The following is a 13,519-nucleotide window of genomic DNA, read 5'->3' on the forward strand; positions in this document are numbered from 1 at the left end:
TCATAATCACCAACTATGACCCTTCTAAAAACATTGCAGTTTCTTTGGATTGAAAAAGAGAAGAGAAAGGGGGCCCTCTGGAATGATGGTGCCCTCCATTCATCTTCTGCCTACTTCGAAAAGATTGGTACAACCTTCACCTTCTCCAACCTCCCATATCTCACATTGGATAAACACCAAGTAGTACAATTTGCAGCAACGGTTTCCAAGTGTCTTTTCCTCTCTTTACTCACTGCATCAGTCTTTATCAGTTCATTTATGGTCTGGGGAATTATTTTCAAATTTGAATTTTTTATTTTTATTTTTACAATAGAAATATAAGAGAGTTTTCGAGGGCATAGCCATTTTTAGGTCAAAATATAGTATAAAAATATTTTATTATTAAAATTAAAATTTATAAATTTACAATAACTAGTGACAAACTCATTTGGATTATATTTTATTCCTGAAAAGTTTAAAAGAAAATGTATTAGAAATAAATAAAGAGAAAAAATGAAAGAAAATTAAAAAGAGATTTAGGATTAATAAATTATTTTAATATATTTTTTTAAATCTTTTTTTAATTTATTTAACTCCTCTATATAAAAATTAAATACTTTAAAAATATAAATTTTTCAATTATTTTTCTTGAATCAAACAGATTGATTTTTAAAATTTATTGATGGTATCATTTAATTCCCTTATATAATTCTTTTTCTTTTTTCGAATTTTTAAAACAAATGCAAAATTATAATAATAAAAATAATAATAATAATTGACCTACCAAAATTGGGTGAAGGGTATTTTCGTCATCCATTTACTCAGAATATCCAAAAATGTTTTTTTATTTTATTAGTTTTATTAATTTATGAGGAATTTACAATTTGGAAACTTCTTCTGTAGTCCTCTGAACTCGACCGTTTCTTCTCCCTTTTCGAGCACATACATACGCACAAACCTTCATTTTTCAGTTGGTGAGTTTCAGAATCGAAAGCAGAGGGAGGAAGAGAAGAGAAAAACATGTTTGAGTCTCAGTCCCTCCTCTCCAGAAAGGGGGCTTTACGCAGTGTATGGGAAGCTGCTTATTTTCACAAGAAGCTCAAGAAAGCCCAAGTCACTCAGACCAATATCTCTTCCTCCGTCGGTGGGTCTCCTTTTGTTTTTTGCCTCTCTTTTTCCCGTTTTCGTCTATCTGCTTTTTTTTCTTAGGGATACTGTTTGCTTCGCGGGAAAAGTGAGGGGAAAGGGCAGGAAAGTGGTAGTTTAAGGTTGAGAATGTCTTCAATTTTGAGCATTTTCTAAGTTTTTTTCCCCGTGAAACAAATGGAGGCTTTTATGTTTTGTTTTGATTTTTTTTTCTTTTTTCAAATTCGGCGGTTTGGAGGCCAGACTTGTCTGTGAGTATTACCTTGAGATTGGAGTTTATGACCTCTATAAGAAATTAAATACAAATGGTGCTGGTAATGGTGATTATATATGTGGGAATTCTCGTATACTGGTTGGATTGGCTCATATCAATCTGGTTTTCTTAATATCTCCGGCAGCTTCATTTTCCGCTGTTTAGTTTTATTTCCAGTTTGAAGTACATTGGTTTAGTTAACCTAGTTTTTGTGCCTCTTTGATTCTACTTGGTTCTGCTCTTTGGCTAGTTCCTTCCTATGTGCGCTGCTCATTGTCATTTTGTACCCCTGTTGATATTGGTCTGCATTGCAGAAAAAGATGAGCTAGTGAAATCCTTTTGACTGGTTCTAAAAAAAAGGTAGTTAGGGTTTTTTTGTGACGTAAATATCGAAGCAAATATATAGTGGCTGAATTGACTCTACTCTACCCTATGTACGAAGTGATGTTTAACGTTTTTTTAATCATTTACAACTTTTGACCTTTGAGTTTCTCCTTTGCTCTACAGTGCTTCTCACGTTTTCCCCATCTGGAATTATGTCTCTTATGTGTTGTTTGTTTTCTTAAGGCTGAATGCAATTTGCTTTCAGACCTGTGATTGTTTGTTTTTAACTTTTTTATTTTTTTTATTACTTATTTTGTAATAATTTTTTACTGAATAAAAAAAACCAAAATATTTAGCTTTTTAATGAATGCTCAAAATAACTTTTTGAAATAACCAAAATACAATCTCCACACAACCTTCACCCTACTAATACTTATTATTTAATAAAAATAAAATAATAAAAAAATAAGCAACTTCATACTTAATACTATTAAGTCATATTTGGAGTTAAATTAAAATTAAGTTCTATTTAGATTTAAGTAAAAAAAACAAATACCACCTTGGTGTTTCTTTTCATTCTACTATCAGTTGTTATATTATTTTTATGTTTTGTGAACTTTGTCTGTCACGAATTTCTGTTATTTTGTCTTTCTGTTCTTATGCTATGACTCTAGGTTATGTTTAAATGTACTGATGCCATTAATCGAGAAGCTATCCTAATATTGTTTGATTGAAAAAAGGTAAGTTGTCTTAGTACTTCTGTTATTGTTTCAAATATGGTTACCCACCTGGAAATTGGGTTGGGGTATGTGGGAAAGATAAATGGGAAATTCATGGCATGATGAAAGTACATGAATTTGATTAGAGAATACCAAAAACTGAAGAGGGTCTGACAAATGTGTTATAGACCTAAAACATTTTCTCTTTACTGGTATGGACATACTAATTTTGGAAGCGAGTTCACACAAGATTTCAATTGTTTTGTTGTTTTAAAGAGTTTTGTCGTTTGAGAGTTTTTTTCCATGATTATTAGAAGTGACAAAAATGGGAAGCAGGATTTATATACTACGTAAGGGGGTCTTCAGTAATTGTACTTTGAGCCAAACACTATTCATGGAAAGGTTAACTAAACATCTGGCTAGTTGTATTTGACCAACAAAACTCTGTCTCTCTTATTTTTTCAGAATTTAGGATATGATGCATAAAAGAACAAAGAATAACTATTTCAGTGAAGAAAGCTGGTTATTTGAGGCTTGTGAGATGCTTTGTTATTGAGAGTAAGGTTTTCCTGCTTGAATAATTTGTAGTTTGAATGAACGGCAGTCATCCTCTTTGATGTTAATGAGTCAACTGTGTCTCTATGTAGGCATGCACTACAAGAGACTCTGGTTGGTGAAAAATCCTATTGTCTCCCATTGTAATAGAGAAATGCAAAAAAGGAAAATAGTGGAAATCAATAAAGAAAAGCCGCAACATGAAGAAGGAAAATTCAAGTGTCTAAATATATCTCATAAAAAATGATGGACTAAATTTGTAGAATTATGGGTGCCTAATAAAAATGATCCACTAATGCAGCCTTAATTATATAACTGAAACAGTTATGACATGTTAAAGAAACACATGGATAGACTTGGAAATGCTTAGGAACAGAAAGTTATAATGGTCTTGGTCTAGTACGCATGGCAAGAAAATGGCTTGTGATCTCCAAGAATCAAAACTCTACACACCTTGCAAGCCAGGTTTTGAAAATGGGGATGGTTAAACTAGTGAGTGTGCTGGTTGGTTTAAATCAATTTGACTGCAAGTTCAATTAAGTAAAACTGTGACTTAGAAACTGCTTAAGAAATAAAAGAAAAATACATGTAATACCATATCAAAGTTGTTCTGTTCTCCATTGATTTGCGTTCTTTGAAGCCCAAACTGGTTTGACACTCAAATCAATGTCATTGGCCCACTACTCAACAGCCATGTTCAACTGGCCAGTCCTGTTTGTTACTGAGGAACTGGTGGTGAATGCTGTTGGCAAAGGAGGAACAGAGAGCAGTGAACAGTGGTGACAATGGTAATGCTAATGATGGTAAAAGATGTAGAGATGGTGGTGAAGCAGTTGTATTAGTGATGGAGATTTATTTATGGTTGAATGATGCATCTGCCACACCAGTGTTGTCTACATTGAGGTGGTGACAATGATAGTGGCAGTACATCAGTGATTATAATGGTAATGCTTTCAAAAAAGTATTTACAAGGTGCATTAACAAAAACATTTATTCAAAGCAGGAAAGTAACTTCAGAGGTTCATCTTTATGCTATCACAGTGTCAAATCATAGATCGCATAAAACATTAGCGAAGTCAATGTGGTGAGGAGCCCTTGTGCATTTCCTTCCTTCCCCTCCTTATATGCGATGGCTTTGTCTAAGGAGGCTTGGGTGGTGGATTTATGGAAGATTCAGGAAAGGGGGGATCTTTGGGATCCGTGCTTCTCTAGGAACTTTTAACAATTGGGAGTTGGACATTGTTGAGACTTTCTTCTCTAAATTGCTAGAGAAGGTGGTTAGGAGGGAAGAGAACAATAAGGTGATCTGGAAGGATTCCAAGAAGGGGGTGTTTTCAATTTATTCTTTCTATTCAGCCTTGAAACTTGGGAGGCCAATCCCCTTTCCAACAAACATTATTTGGAATCCATGGGTCTTGTCAAGAGCAAGCTTTTTTTCTTGGGAAGTAAGTTGTGGAAAGTTTTGACTTCAGATCAATTTTAAAAAAGAGGGTAGAAACTAGTGAATAGATGTTTTCTTTGTGAACTTGAGGAGGAATCTATTGATCACATTTTACTTCACTATAACAAGGCAAGGTTTCTATGGTGTCTTCTATTCTCATTATTTGATGTATCATGGGTGATCCCCTCTTCAGTGAAAGAAACTGTATTAAGTTGGTATAAATCCTTTGTAGGGGGAAAAAGAATGAAGATGTGAAGAGTCACTCCTCTCTACATTTTTTGGACAATTTGGCAGGAACAAAACCAAAGAGCATTTGAAAAACGAGGAAAAGAATGACCAAATGTTAAAACTTTTGTTTCTTACCGATCTTTCAGCTTGTTAGCATGTACATAAGAGAAGACTTGATGCCTTTTTGTGATTTTGTAGATTGGGTGGGGTCTCTTTGAGAGTAAGGGTGGTTTGTTGTGGTTTCTCTGCTGAGGCTTTTCCTTTAGGTGCCTCTGTATATGGTTTGTGTACTCTAGTGTACTTTTTTCTATTATATAAAATACGTCTCTCTTTGCCTATTAAAAAAATATTAGTGAAGTCAGTGTCAATAGTGGTAATCCTTTGTTAAATGTAACATATCTTTACCCCTACCAGATTTGGAATCTATAATTAGTTCAGAATGAATTGCTTTTCAGCTTTAGCAGTTGCAGTTCCTGATGTTTTGGCATGGAAAGTCAACTGTACAAATCCCAAGGTTCCCTAGGCGTGGATAGAATATCTTTTATTTCTTTCATGAATAGGTCATGTGTGACTTGAGGTCTGTCTGAGGTCTTGTATCTTGATTCTCTTGTTCTTTCTTCTTTTGCCTGTTATGTTTTTCCTTGCATACTTCTTGCGTAATGGGATTTGCTTCTTTTTTTTTTGTGCTGCCCAATGAAATCTTAATTGAAAAAAAAATAAAATTCTAGTTTATCTCTGTGAAGATCATTACCTTAAAAAAAAGACAAATGTAGCAGTAAACTTTTATTATTAAGTCAATCTTAGTGTTTGCTTCAAATGATTTTCTATATTGCTATTTATTTTGTTAACTTTTCCTTCCCAACCCATTTCCTACATTTTTCCTCCTCAACTTGGTGCTTGATGCAGATAAGATTTTAGTAGATGAAGTTCCTGTCCTTGCATATAGAATATTGGGTTACATTCTTCTTGGTGTTGTGAGAATATACTCGAAGAAAGTAGAATATCTGTTTGATGACTGCCAAAAGATGCTGATTAAAGTCAAGGATTTTGCTGTTGGTAAACAATTTAATGCAGATATGGAGGGATTTTCTGCACCCTGTTTCTCTATTACTCTACCAAAAACGTTTGAACTTGATGCTTTTGATTTGGAGGTCTTGGAAGATGTTAGTGGGTGAGCAATATAATTAACAAAATCAAGGGTTACTTCAGTACCTTCTCCACTAATCATTCTTAACCACTTTTTGTTTGTTCTGCCGACTTTCCAGAGGCAATGTGAGACCCCAGGAAGAGATTACGCTTCAAGGTTCCACTCAACTTTATGTAAATTCATTCTACTTAACTTTGAATAATTTTTTCTTTTTTTTATTTATTTTACTTCATTTTATTTTTGGTGCTGCAGATACCTTGAAAAATGAGGGAATCAGGCATTACTTTCTAGATCAGGTATTTTGCCTCAAGCTTTTCGTGTTTATTGAGGTCATTATGTGGCCAAGCTTCCAACATGTAAAGAATCATTCTGAATGCAAGAATTTCTATTTCATTGAGCTCAACATGCTTTAGTGTTCATTCTACTTAAACTTCTCAGAAGATGTTTCCCTTTGTTTGACTTTCCTAAGAAAATATCTGGTGTAACTTTGGCGGGAGATGTATTTTTTGAACAAAAAAATTATAATTATGTTTCTTTTCTTCATAACATCATAATCTTCTTTTGGCTGGGAAAGTTTTAATTACAGTATTCCTTCCATTTAAACTTCTGAGAACATGTTTCATTTTGTTTGCATTTCTCAAGAATATATCTATATCTACATGGAGTGGGAGAAGTAGCATACTTGAATAGAAAATTCATCATACATATATTTCTTTCTTTTAGAAGATTATACATTTGCTGTCTTCAAAAGGTTTACCCGTGCTGAACTTGCATGAATATGTGTTTTTGAACATGGCAGGATGGGTTATATACATCAATTACCTTCTATACAATTGCTGATACAAAGTGTCTAGCGCAAAGACAATATTCAGAGCATTTGCCTATAAAAAAAAGAAAAAAGAAAGAAAAAAAAAGACAATATTCAGAGCATATGACCTTCTCATCTAACTTCTCACAGTTTGGCTACAGAAATCAATTTTTGCTATTATGTTTTTATCCAGTGCATAATATAATTTTTTTAACCCAATGGTTTAAAACTAGAACCCTAAGTAGAACTTGATCGGATGGGTTTTGGGTTATCCTGGTTCAACCAGCAGTTCAATCCAGTTACTCAGAATTTATATCTAATTATTGTTGAACATCAGAGTCATATCCTCCACTATCCAATCCCAACTAAATTAATGATTAAATTATGTAGGTAATGCAGACACCTAATTACAGATTGATAGCCTATTATCACTTCTGAAATCTCACAATCCTACATGACCAGATCTCACTCTTTCTTTCTCAGTCTGTAAGGATTTTTACCAGATATGTGAGCTCTTATCATGCCAAATTGTCTTTGTCTCAAAAGGGAAGTAATCGCTTAGGACATAATCAGATCTGTCTCTTCTGTCTCTCTCTGTGTATAGATTTCAAGATGGTTATCCTGCATCTATTTCCTCCAATAGCAGCTAACATTCATTGCAGTGCATCATCATACAATAATTAAAGCAATATTATACTGGCATTGATGGAGTAACCTTTTTCCCTCTTTGATGGGAACCTTTTAGATTCTTCATGGGTTGATAAAGGACATAATTGTGTCTTGCTGGTCCTTGAAAAACTGTGTGGGCCACACAGTTTCCACTGCACCAAACACCTTTTTTCTCTTCAGCTATGCTGTTGACTCGTTAACAGTCCATATGTGACCATCCTGATAGCCATCTTATAATTTTTTCCTTTAATTTAATACCACTTGAAAGCACCTCCCCATTTCATTCATCCTCTTCTATTCTGCAGATAATAACCTCTTCATCCCCCTTGTTATTGACCCCAGATGGTGAAAATTGTCAAATAGTTTTCCATTTATTTTCTATTATAAATTGAATATTATTTTTATTAAATATTGAAGAGAATAAATCTGGGGAGAGTTGAGGAACAAAAAAAGAAAAAAAATAGAAAAAAAGGTATATGATGACAAAAGATAAAACGATGGAATGGAGAAGATTTGACTTGGTAGTGCCCATAAAACTGGATTGAAACCCATATTACTGTAACTGGATCCAGATTGTAATATTATGATTATGCAGGACTTGCTCTGAAATGGGGTAGCAAACCTAGGTTTTTGAAACTTCTAAACAGTTTTTATGTCCTTTTCTCCCTTTTTGGAAACAAAGCTTATTAAATTATTAAAAATTCTTAGACAAAAAAAGTTTATTTGGATCAAACCGTGTGGTCTGGGCCTGACCCAGCTCATGGGTCCATGGCCACTTTTACTTGAAACATAGACGTGTTTGGTTTATAGAGTGGGAATTTTTTTTGATAGACATTTGTGGAGTGGGAATTGAACATGCCATACCACTTGAAATGCAGATTTTTTGCAATTGTACTGTGATAAGCTACACCTGTGTGAGAAAGTGACTCTCTCTAACCAAGTGTTTTTAAAATGAATGAGTTTTCTAGTCACTTTTAGAAATCTTTAAGACGTAATTAATTATCTAAAAAAACATGTAACATAGGTGACATTGGGAAACATTTCCTGTTTTTGTTTTGTAAAACCAAAAAACAGTAATAACTCCTATGTTTTATTTAGGAACTTTTATATAAAATGTAGGAACTTTTCTTATTTTCTTGAAAATGTTATCAAAATTTTTGTAATTTGAGGAAAAAAAAAATTATACTTATATGATTTTTGTAGTTTTTAAAAGCATTGGCCTTTTCTTTTTAAGGCAAGCGTCTACCATTTGTATAAGTGTTCCTACCATTTTCTGTTTTTAACAACAGAAAACAAAATGTGTATCCAAAACACCACCTTTGTTTGTCCAAAATACATTGAGCTATTAATGTGCTTCTAAGGCCTTCTATTCTGTTACATTTCTTTTCATTCTTGATGCTTCAAATTAGAGAAATGAAAATTAAGAGAAGAAACAAGAAAAAAAATTTCTGGATTGCTAGACTTATTTGCTCTGGACATTGTGCACCATGTTTAGGATCATGCAGTTTGGGTTGCAGGTCTCCTAAGTTTAGAGTTTTCCAGTAATGCCATTGAAATCAGCATGAAATGAACCTGGATCTATTGGTATCTAGATTCTTAAGGGTTGTCGAACTGTGTTTTTAGCAAATTAAGTGCTTTGATTAAGTTTTCATCAGGGATGTCTAATTTAAATGTTAAAATTTCAATTTTGCAGTATCGTTTTGAGGATGTTGCTTCCCAACCCGAAACTTGTTCTACCATTTCCCCACCAGATGAGGAGTAAGCACACCATGTCCCAATTGTTTCTTTGTCTTTGGTGGTGTTTGTTTTTTTAATTAACTCTAAATAGAACTTTAATGTTTAATAGTGTTAAGTATTAGGTTGTTTGTTCTTATAATATTTTATTTCTATTAATCATTAAAAAGTAAAGAAAAATCAACATGTTGCTTTTTACATTCAGAAAAAGTCCAATATTTTGACTTTTTCTATTCAGCAAAAAGTTTATAATAAGTTATAAAAAAATAGAAAAACAAACAACCTAAAGTCTGAAAGAAAATTGCTTTCATCAAAAAGCTAAAAAGACAAACACCTCCTTTAATTCCTTTCAGATCAGCTTAAAAGTATTCTATATGTGTATGTGTATGTGTATGTTGCAGTTTTCTTTTGCCTTGCCTGATGGACACTGCTCAGTTGGTAAGCTCATTACATGATCTGAGCAGCATAGAAGCAAGCATGGAGAAGTTTCGAGATTGTAGCTTTTCTCAAGGAGAATGTTTGGACCTTCAGTTGTTTCACAGGGTTGAAATAGACATTGGGGGACCATTTGATGGAGAGCATCATAGTAATGGAGAGCAGACATCTCTGGAAATGACATCATCAGAAAACAGAAGACATCAAGTCACTATAGAATGCCATTCAGTACCTAATACATTTGATGCAACTCCTCAGTCCAAGCTCCAGGTTACTGCAGAAGGCCATAGAGTAACCAATACGCTTGATGCAACTCCTGAGTCCAATCTCCCAGATGCTTCAGGTGCAAACTACCCAAATAGAATTTTATGCACATGTTTCTCATATTCTGCTGGAAACAGGACTACTAAAATTATGCACAACTTTACTCTATATTAAAGGGTAATTCACACAGTTAGACAAGTTTCCTCATTTTGTCATCCTCTTTAGATCACAGACCTTTCTGGTTTTAAAGTTTGTAAACTCTGAATCTCTTGACTGTAACTGAAGGTTAAAATTGTAGCTGCCATTAAGATTATTGTCCTTAACAACTTTGTCATATTTGAATTATTATTCTCTTGATGCAGGTTCTACTACACCAGAGTTTATTATTGTTCACACCCCAACAAAAAAGGAGCATGCACGAATTCCAAGGAAGAGAAAATGTTTGTTTGATGAGAAAATAGTTCTGTCTAGCGAGTATGCTTACCTTGAACTTCAACTGCTTTATATTATGTTCATAGAAGAAATTCTAGATTGCTCATACAGTCGTACTTGCAAGTGTTGGCCAGACATCATTGTCTGAATTTTACATGGTTTGGCACTTGTGGGTAATTGTATCAACATTATTACTGCTACATTATAGATATAAAACTATAGAAGATTATGGCTATTAATTATAACTGTTGCTCCATTACGTTTTACTGTTAGTACAATTTTTTATTACTATACCTGGATTAAATATTAAATCATTTTAAGATTTATTCTTTCTATTAAAAAATATGAGTTTAAGCATAGAGATGAATTTTTTATCGATGGATGCACATTCATCTGCAGGCACATTTCCTGATGTATAAGAAAGGAGTTTTGAAACCTCTGAACTTCAACAATATGGCGTGCTTAATATTTAATCTGAAAATGAGTTTTAGGATGATGGAGTACATAGAACAAATGGATTACACATTCATCGGCATCCACATTCCCTCATGCATAACAAAGAAGTTTTGGACCTTTGAAATTTTGATTAGTGTGTTTTCAGTTGCAATTTAACTTGGCTCCACATGAGAAGCACCAAGTCATATTTAGTGGACGACATTATGGTATATGAAAAAAGTAGCAAACTCTAGAGCAGCTCTTAGATACTCCTTAGCGTAGGTCATGGCTGGTGCATTGACTGCTTTGATGGTAAAGTGTTTCCAAATCTGTGTCTCTTACTCAGCTTTGAATGAGCTAAAAGTGGATTAATTGAATTACTGAAAAAACAAATGAAGAACTTTTATACTCAAAATTTTATCTTCAATCTTTACAGGTTCCTTAAGAAAAGCATACAAAGCTCAAGTGACTTGATACGTAAACGAAGGAAAGTTCCTCACACTGCTTATGATGCCTGGAAAGTTTATCAAATTGCTAATCTCTCGCAGGGTTTCTTGGAGGCTTTGATTCCTTGTGAGTTTCTTTCATCTGCCTTTGTGTTTCATTAGTTTTTCAATAGTCACTAACTATTTCACCTGCAGGCATTTCCTTGGAGCTTAGATCACTCTTCCATGCAAAGAAATTAATGACCCCAGAGCTTGTTGTAAATGTGGAAGCTCCTGATGGGTTAGTTGTACCAGGATCCCCTACTGTCAATCAACTCTTAAAGGAAACAGCAATTGCTCCAGAAACACCTGCAATTCACTCAACATTAATGGGAGTATCTGAGGTCCACAAGCTTACTGATTCAGATAGAGTGGTGCCTGCAAGTTCATTTGAGAGTTCACAGCAAAGGCAATCTTCAAGTGAGAATGAAGAATTTGATATCCTGATGAATGAGGTACACTCATGGTTATCTTGGTGCAGTTTTGTCATTAAAAGTGCAAAATATTCCATCAGGAATATTAAATATGACGACCCATTGGAATATTTAGTGCTTAGACACTCATGAGCATGCAAACACAACTGTTTATCCTGTTAACTTTGTATCTTGTTGTACCAACATGTAATTTCTGTTAAAAAAAAATAATGAAATAGAGTTAGAAGATTTATTTTGTTTTCTACCACTTAGACACAATGAGTTTGAGCTTTTCAAATCTATGATCCCGATCCAGCATATACAACATAGATACTTCCTTGTAAGGTTGGATTTTATTTCTGTGATTCATTATTTGTTGCTGGGATAGGAATAATATAAGATTTTGGCTTTTTTTTTTTCCTTTATTTCATTTTTATTTTTCGGGCATCACCTGAAAACTGAATGATGTTGCTGATTGCTGGTCCACATTTTTCCAATGTCAGGAGATAAATTCATGTGAAGTAGCTAACCAGAAAATAAGTAAGAACTATTCCGTATCAATTCCATTGTTTTGCCTTAGCTTTGATGTCTTTTCTTGAATTTCATTGAAGATTGATTTTTGGGTTTGTGCTACATTGCTTATTTTTGTTTCATACCACATTCTGAACTGAATATTGTCATGATTGCAGATGGATGGTCAGATAGAACCGGGTATGTTGGATAGGACTCCTGAAATTTTCTCTTTTGGCTAATCTACCATTAACTCTGTTTCAACTAGCTATACTTTTGATGTGCAGAATGGTGGCAAGATACCTGTGCAGAAGCTTTTTAAATCAAAAGAAACAAGGAGATGAGAATGCTGTGACCCTGTCACAGTTTCTGACAGGAAAAACCAAGAAAGAAAGTTCAAGACTATTCTATGAGATACTGGTATGTCATAATGTCTTACATTTCATAATTTCAGGCACAACCGAACTTTGAAATTTGCCATCACTCCATCTTGGTCACAAAGGAAACTGAAAGATATTAGTACAGAAAGTAACTGTGTAAAATACTCTCTGAAAACAGAAAAATCAGAAAATACAGCCTACTTGAACTAAAAGTCTAAAACAGAAACATCTCAGAAAGCCTGAAGAAATGCAACCCACAGTTTTGTTGCACTGATGTCTGTAAAACTGTCTTACAAGTTACAACCCACGATGTTAAAGTGATTCGCAAAACAATGTTGCAGGTCTTGAAAAGTAAAGGGTACGTGGATGTAGAGCAAAATAATGCCTATGGCGACATCCGTGTGATGAAAACTCTTCAAATGGAAAGTGTTTCCGGGAAGCTGAAGGTGTCCAGATAGGATTAGAGGCTTGCAGTTTGATCTGTGTTTAATGGATAGCATGTTGTACACACCCAGGTAGGATTAGAATCTGTTAGTTCCATCTGTATTTAGTGGGTAGAAATAATATGCATCATAAAGATGTAGAATGCAGGTATAGCCTCGTTTATGTTGACATTTCAGGCATGTATATAAAGTTGGTCTTTAATTTTTATATGGCCTCAATCTTTGATTCTGTATTTTTGCAGTATGATTGGACTCAAATGATTCTCTCTATGTTTTTCATTATGGTCCAAAATGATTGACAAATTCAAATTCAAATTCAGATACGTAGTGTCTATTTGGATATATTTCCTATCTTTCATCAATTCATGTAGATAGGCCCTACACCAAGGATCTGGATCACTTCCCATTTGTCAGCCTTATTCATGGTAAGAAAATAGGGATATGACCCTTAAATAGGTTTCTGTGACATGCATCTCAACTCACTACTCGTGAAGACATGGTCTAAGAAAACAATGTGGTTATTTTAAAAGTTATTTTTTAAAATATAATAACAGTTTCAGATTTATGGTATTATCTGAGACATATCAATGGAAAGTTGTTTTTTGAAATTCAATTGAAGTTGTTTTTTTTTCAAAAGAAAATTTTGTATTAGATTCCTCGATTCATTATAGATCTCGAAATGGTTATGAAATTATCATATTTTAAATATTAATTAAAAT

The 13,519-nt window shown here is 33.8% G+C and overlaps 1 protein-coding gene across 2 annotated transcripts; it reads left to right on the forward strand.

The window, feature by feature from the left end:
* Positions 1–864: 864 nt before the first annotated feature.
* On the forward strand, positions 865–13,029 carry LOC100257596 (sister chromatid cohesion 1 protein 2). Of its 2 annotated transcripts, none has more exons than XM_010662487.3 (13): positions 865–1,123; positions 5,552–5,816; positions 5,911–5,948; positions 6,045–6,088; positions 8,963–9,027; positions 9,405–9,781; positions 10,065–10,176; positions 11,006–11,142; positions 11,211–11,509; positions 11,971–12,007; positions 12,157–12,178; positions 12,265–12,397; positions 12,699–13,029. In XM_010662487.3, exons 1-13 carry the CDS (start codon positions 1,000–1,002, stop codon positions 12,813–12,815), a joined length of 1,770 nt encoding a protein of 589 aa, XP_010660789.1. In that variant the 5' UTR covers positions 865–999; the 3' UTR covers positions 12,816–13,029. The 2 variants fall into 2 exon arrangements, with proteins under 2 accessions (XP_010660789.1, XP_010660790.1); XM_010662488.3 differs by having other exon boundaries at positions 871–1,123; positions 5,720–5,816.
* The last annotated feature ends 490 nt before the right edge of the window (positions 13,030–13,519 follow it).

The sequence above is a fragment of the Vitis vinifera genome, chromosome 14 (genome assembly GCF_030704535.1).
Source record: "Vitis vinifera cultivar Pinot Noir 40024 chromosome 14, ASM3070453v1".
Classification (NCBI taxonomy): Eukaryota; Viridiplantae; Streptophyta; class Magnoliopsida; order Vitales; family Vitaceae; genus Vitis; species Vitis vinifera.

Bases quoted from the DNA above. Each gene is read 5' to 3' on its own strand.
- LOC100257596 (XM_010662487.3), top strand. From the start codon at position 1,000: ATGTTTGAGTCTCAGTCCCTCCTCTCCAGAAAGGGGGCTTTACGCAGT. The intron at 9,782-10,064 runs GTGCAAACTACC...CTCTTGATGCAG, and splicing joins CAATCTCCCAGATGCTTCAG to GTTCTACTACACCAGAGTTT. The intron at 11,510-11,970 runs GTACACTCATGG...TTCCAATGTCAG, and splicing joins TTGATATCCTGATGAATGAG to GAGATAAATTCATGTGAAGT.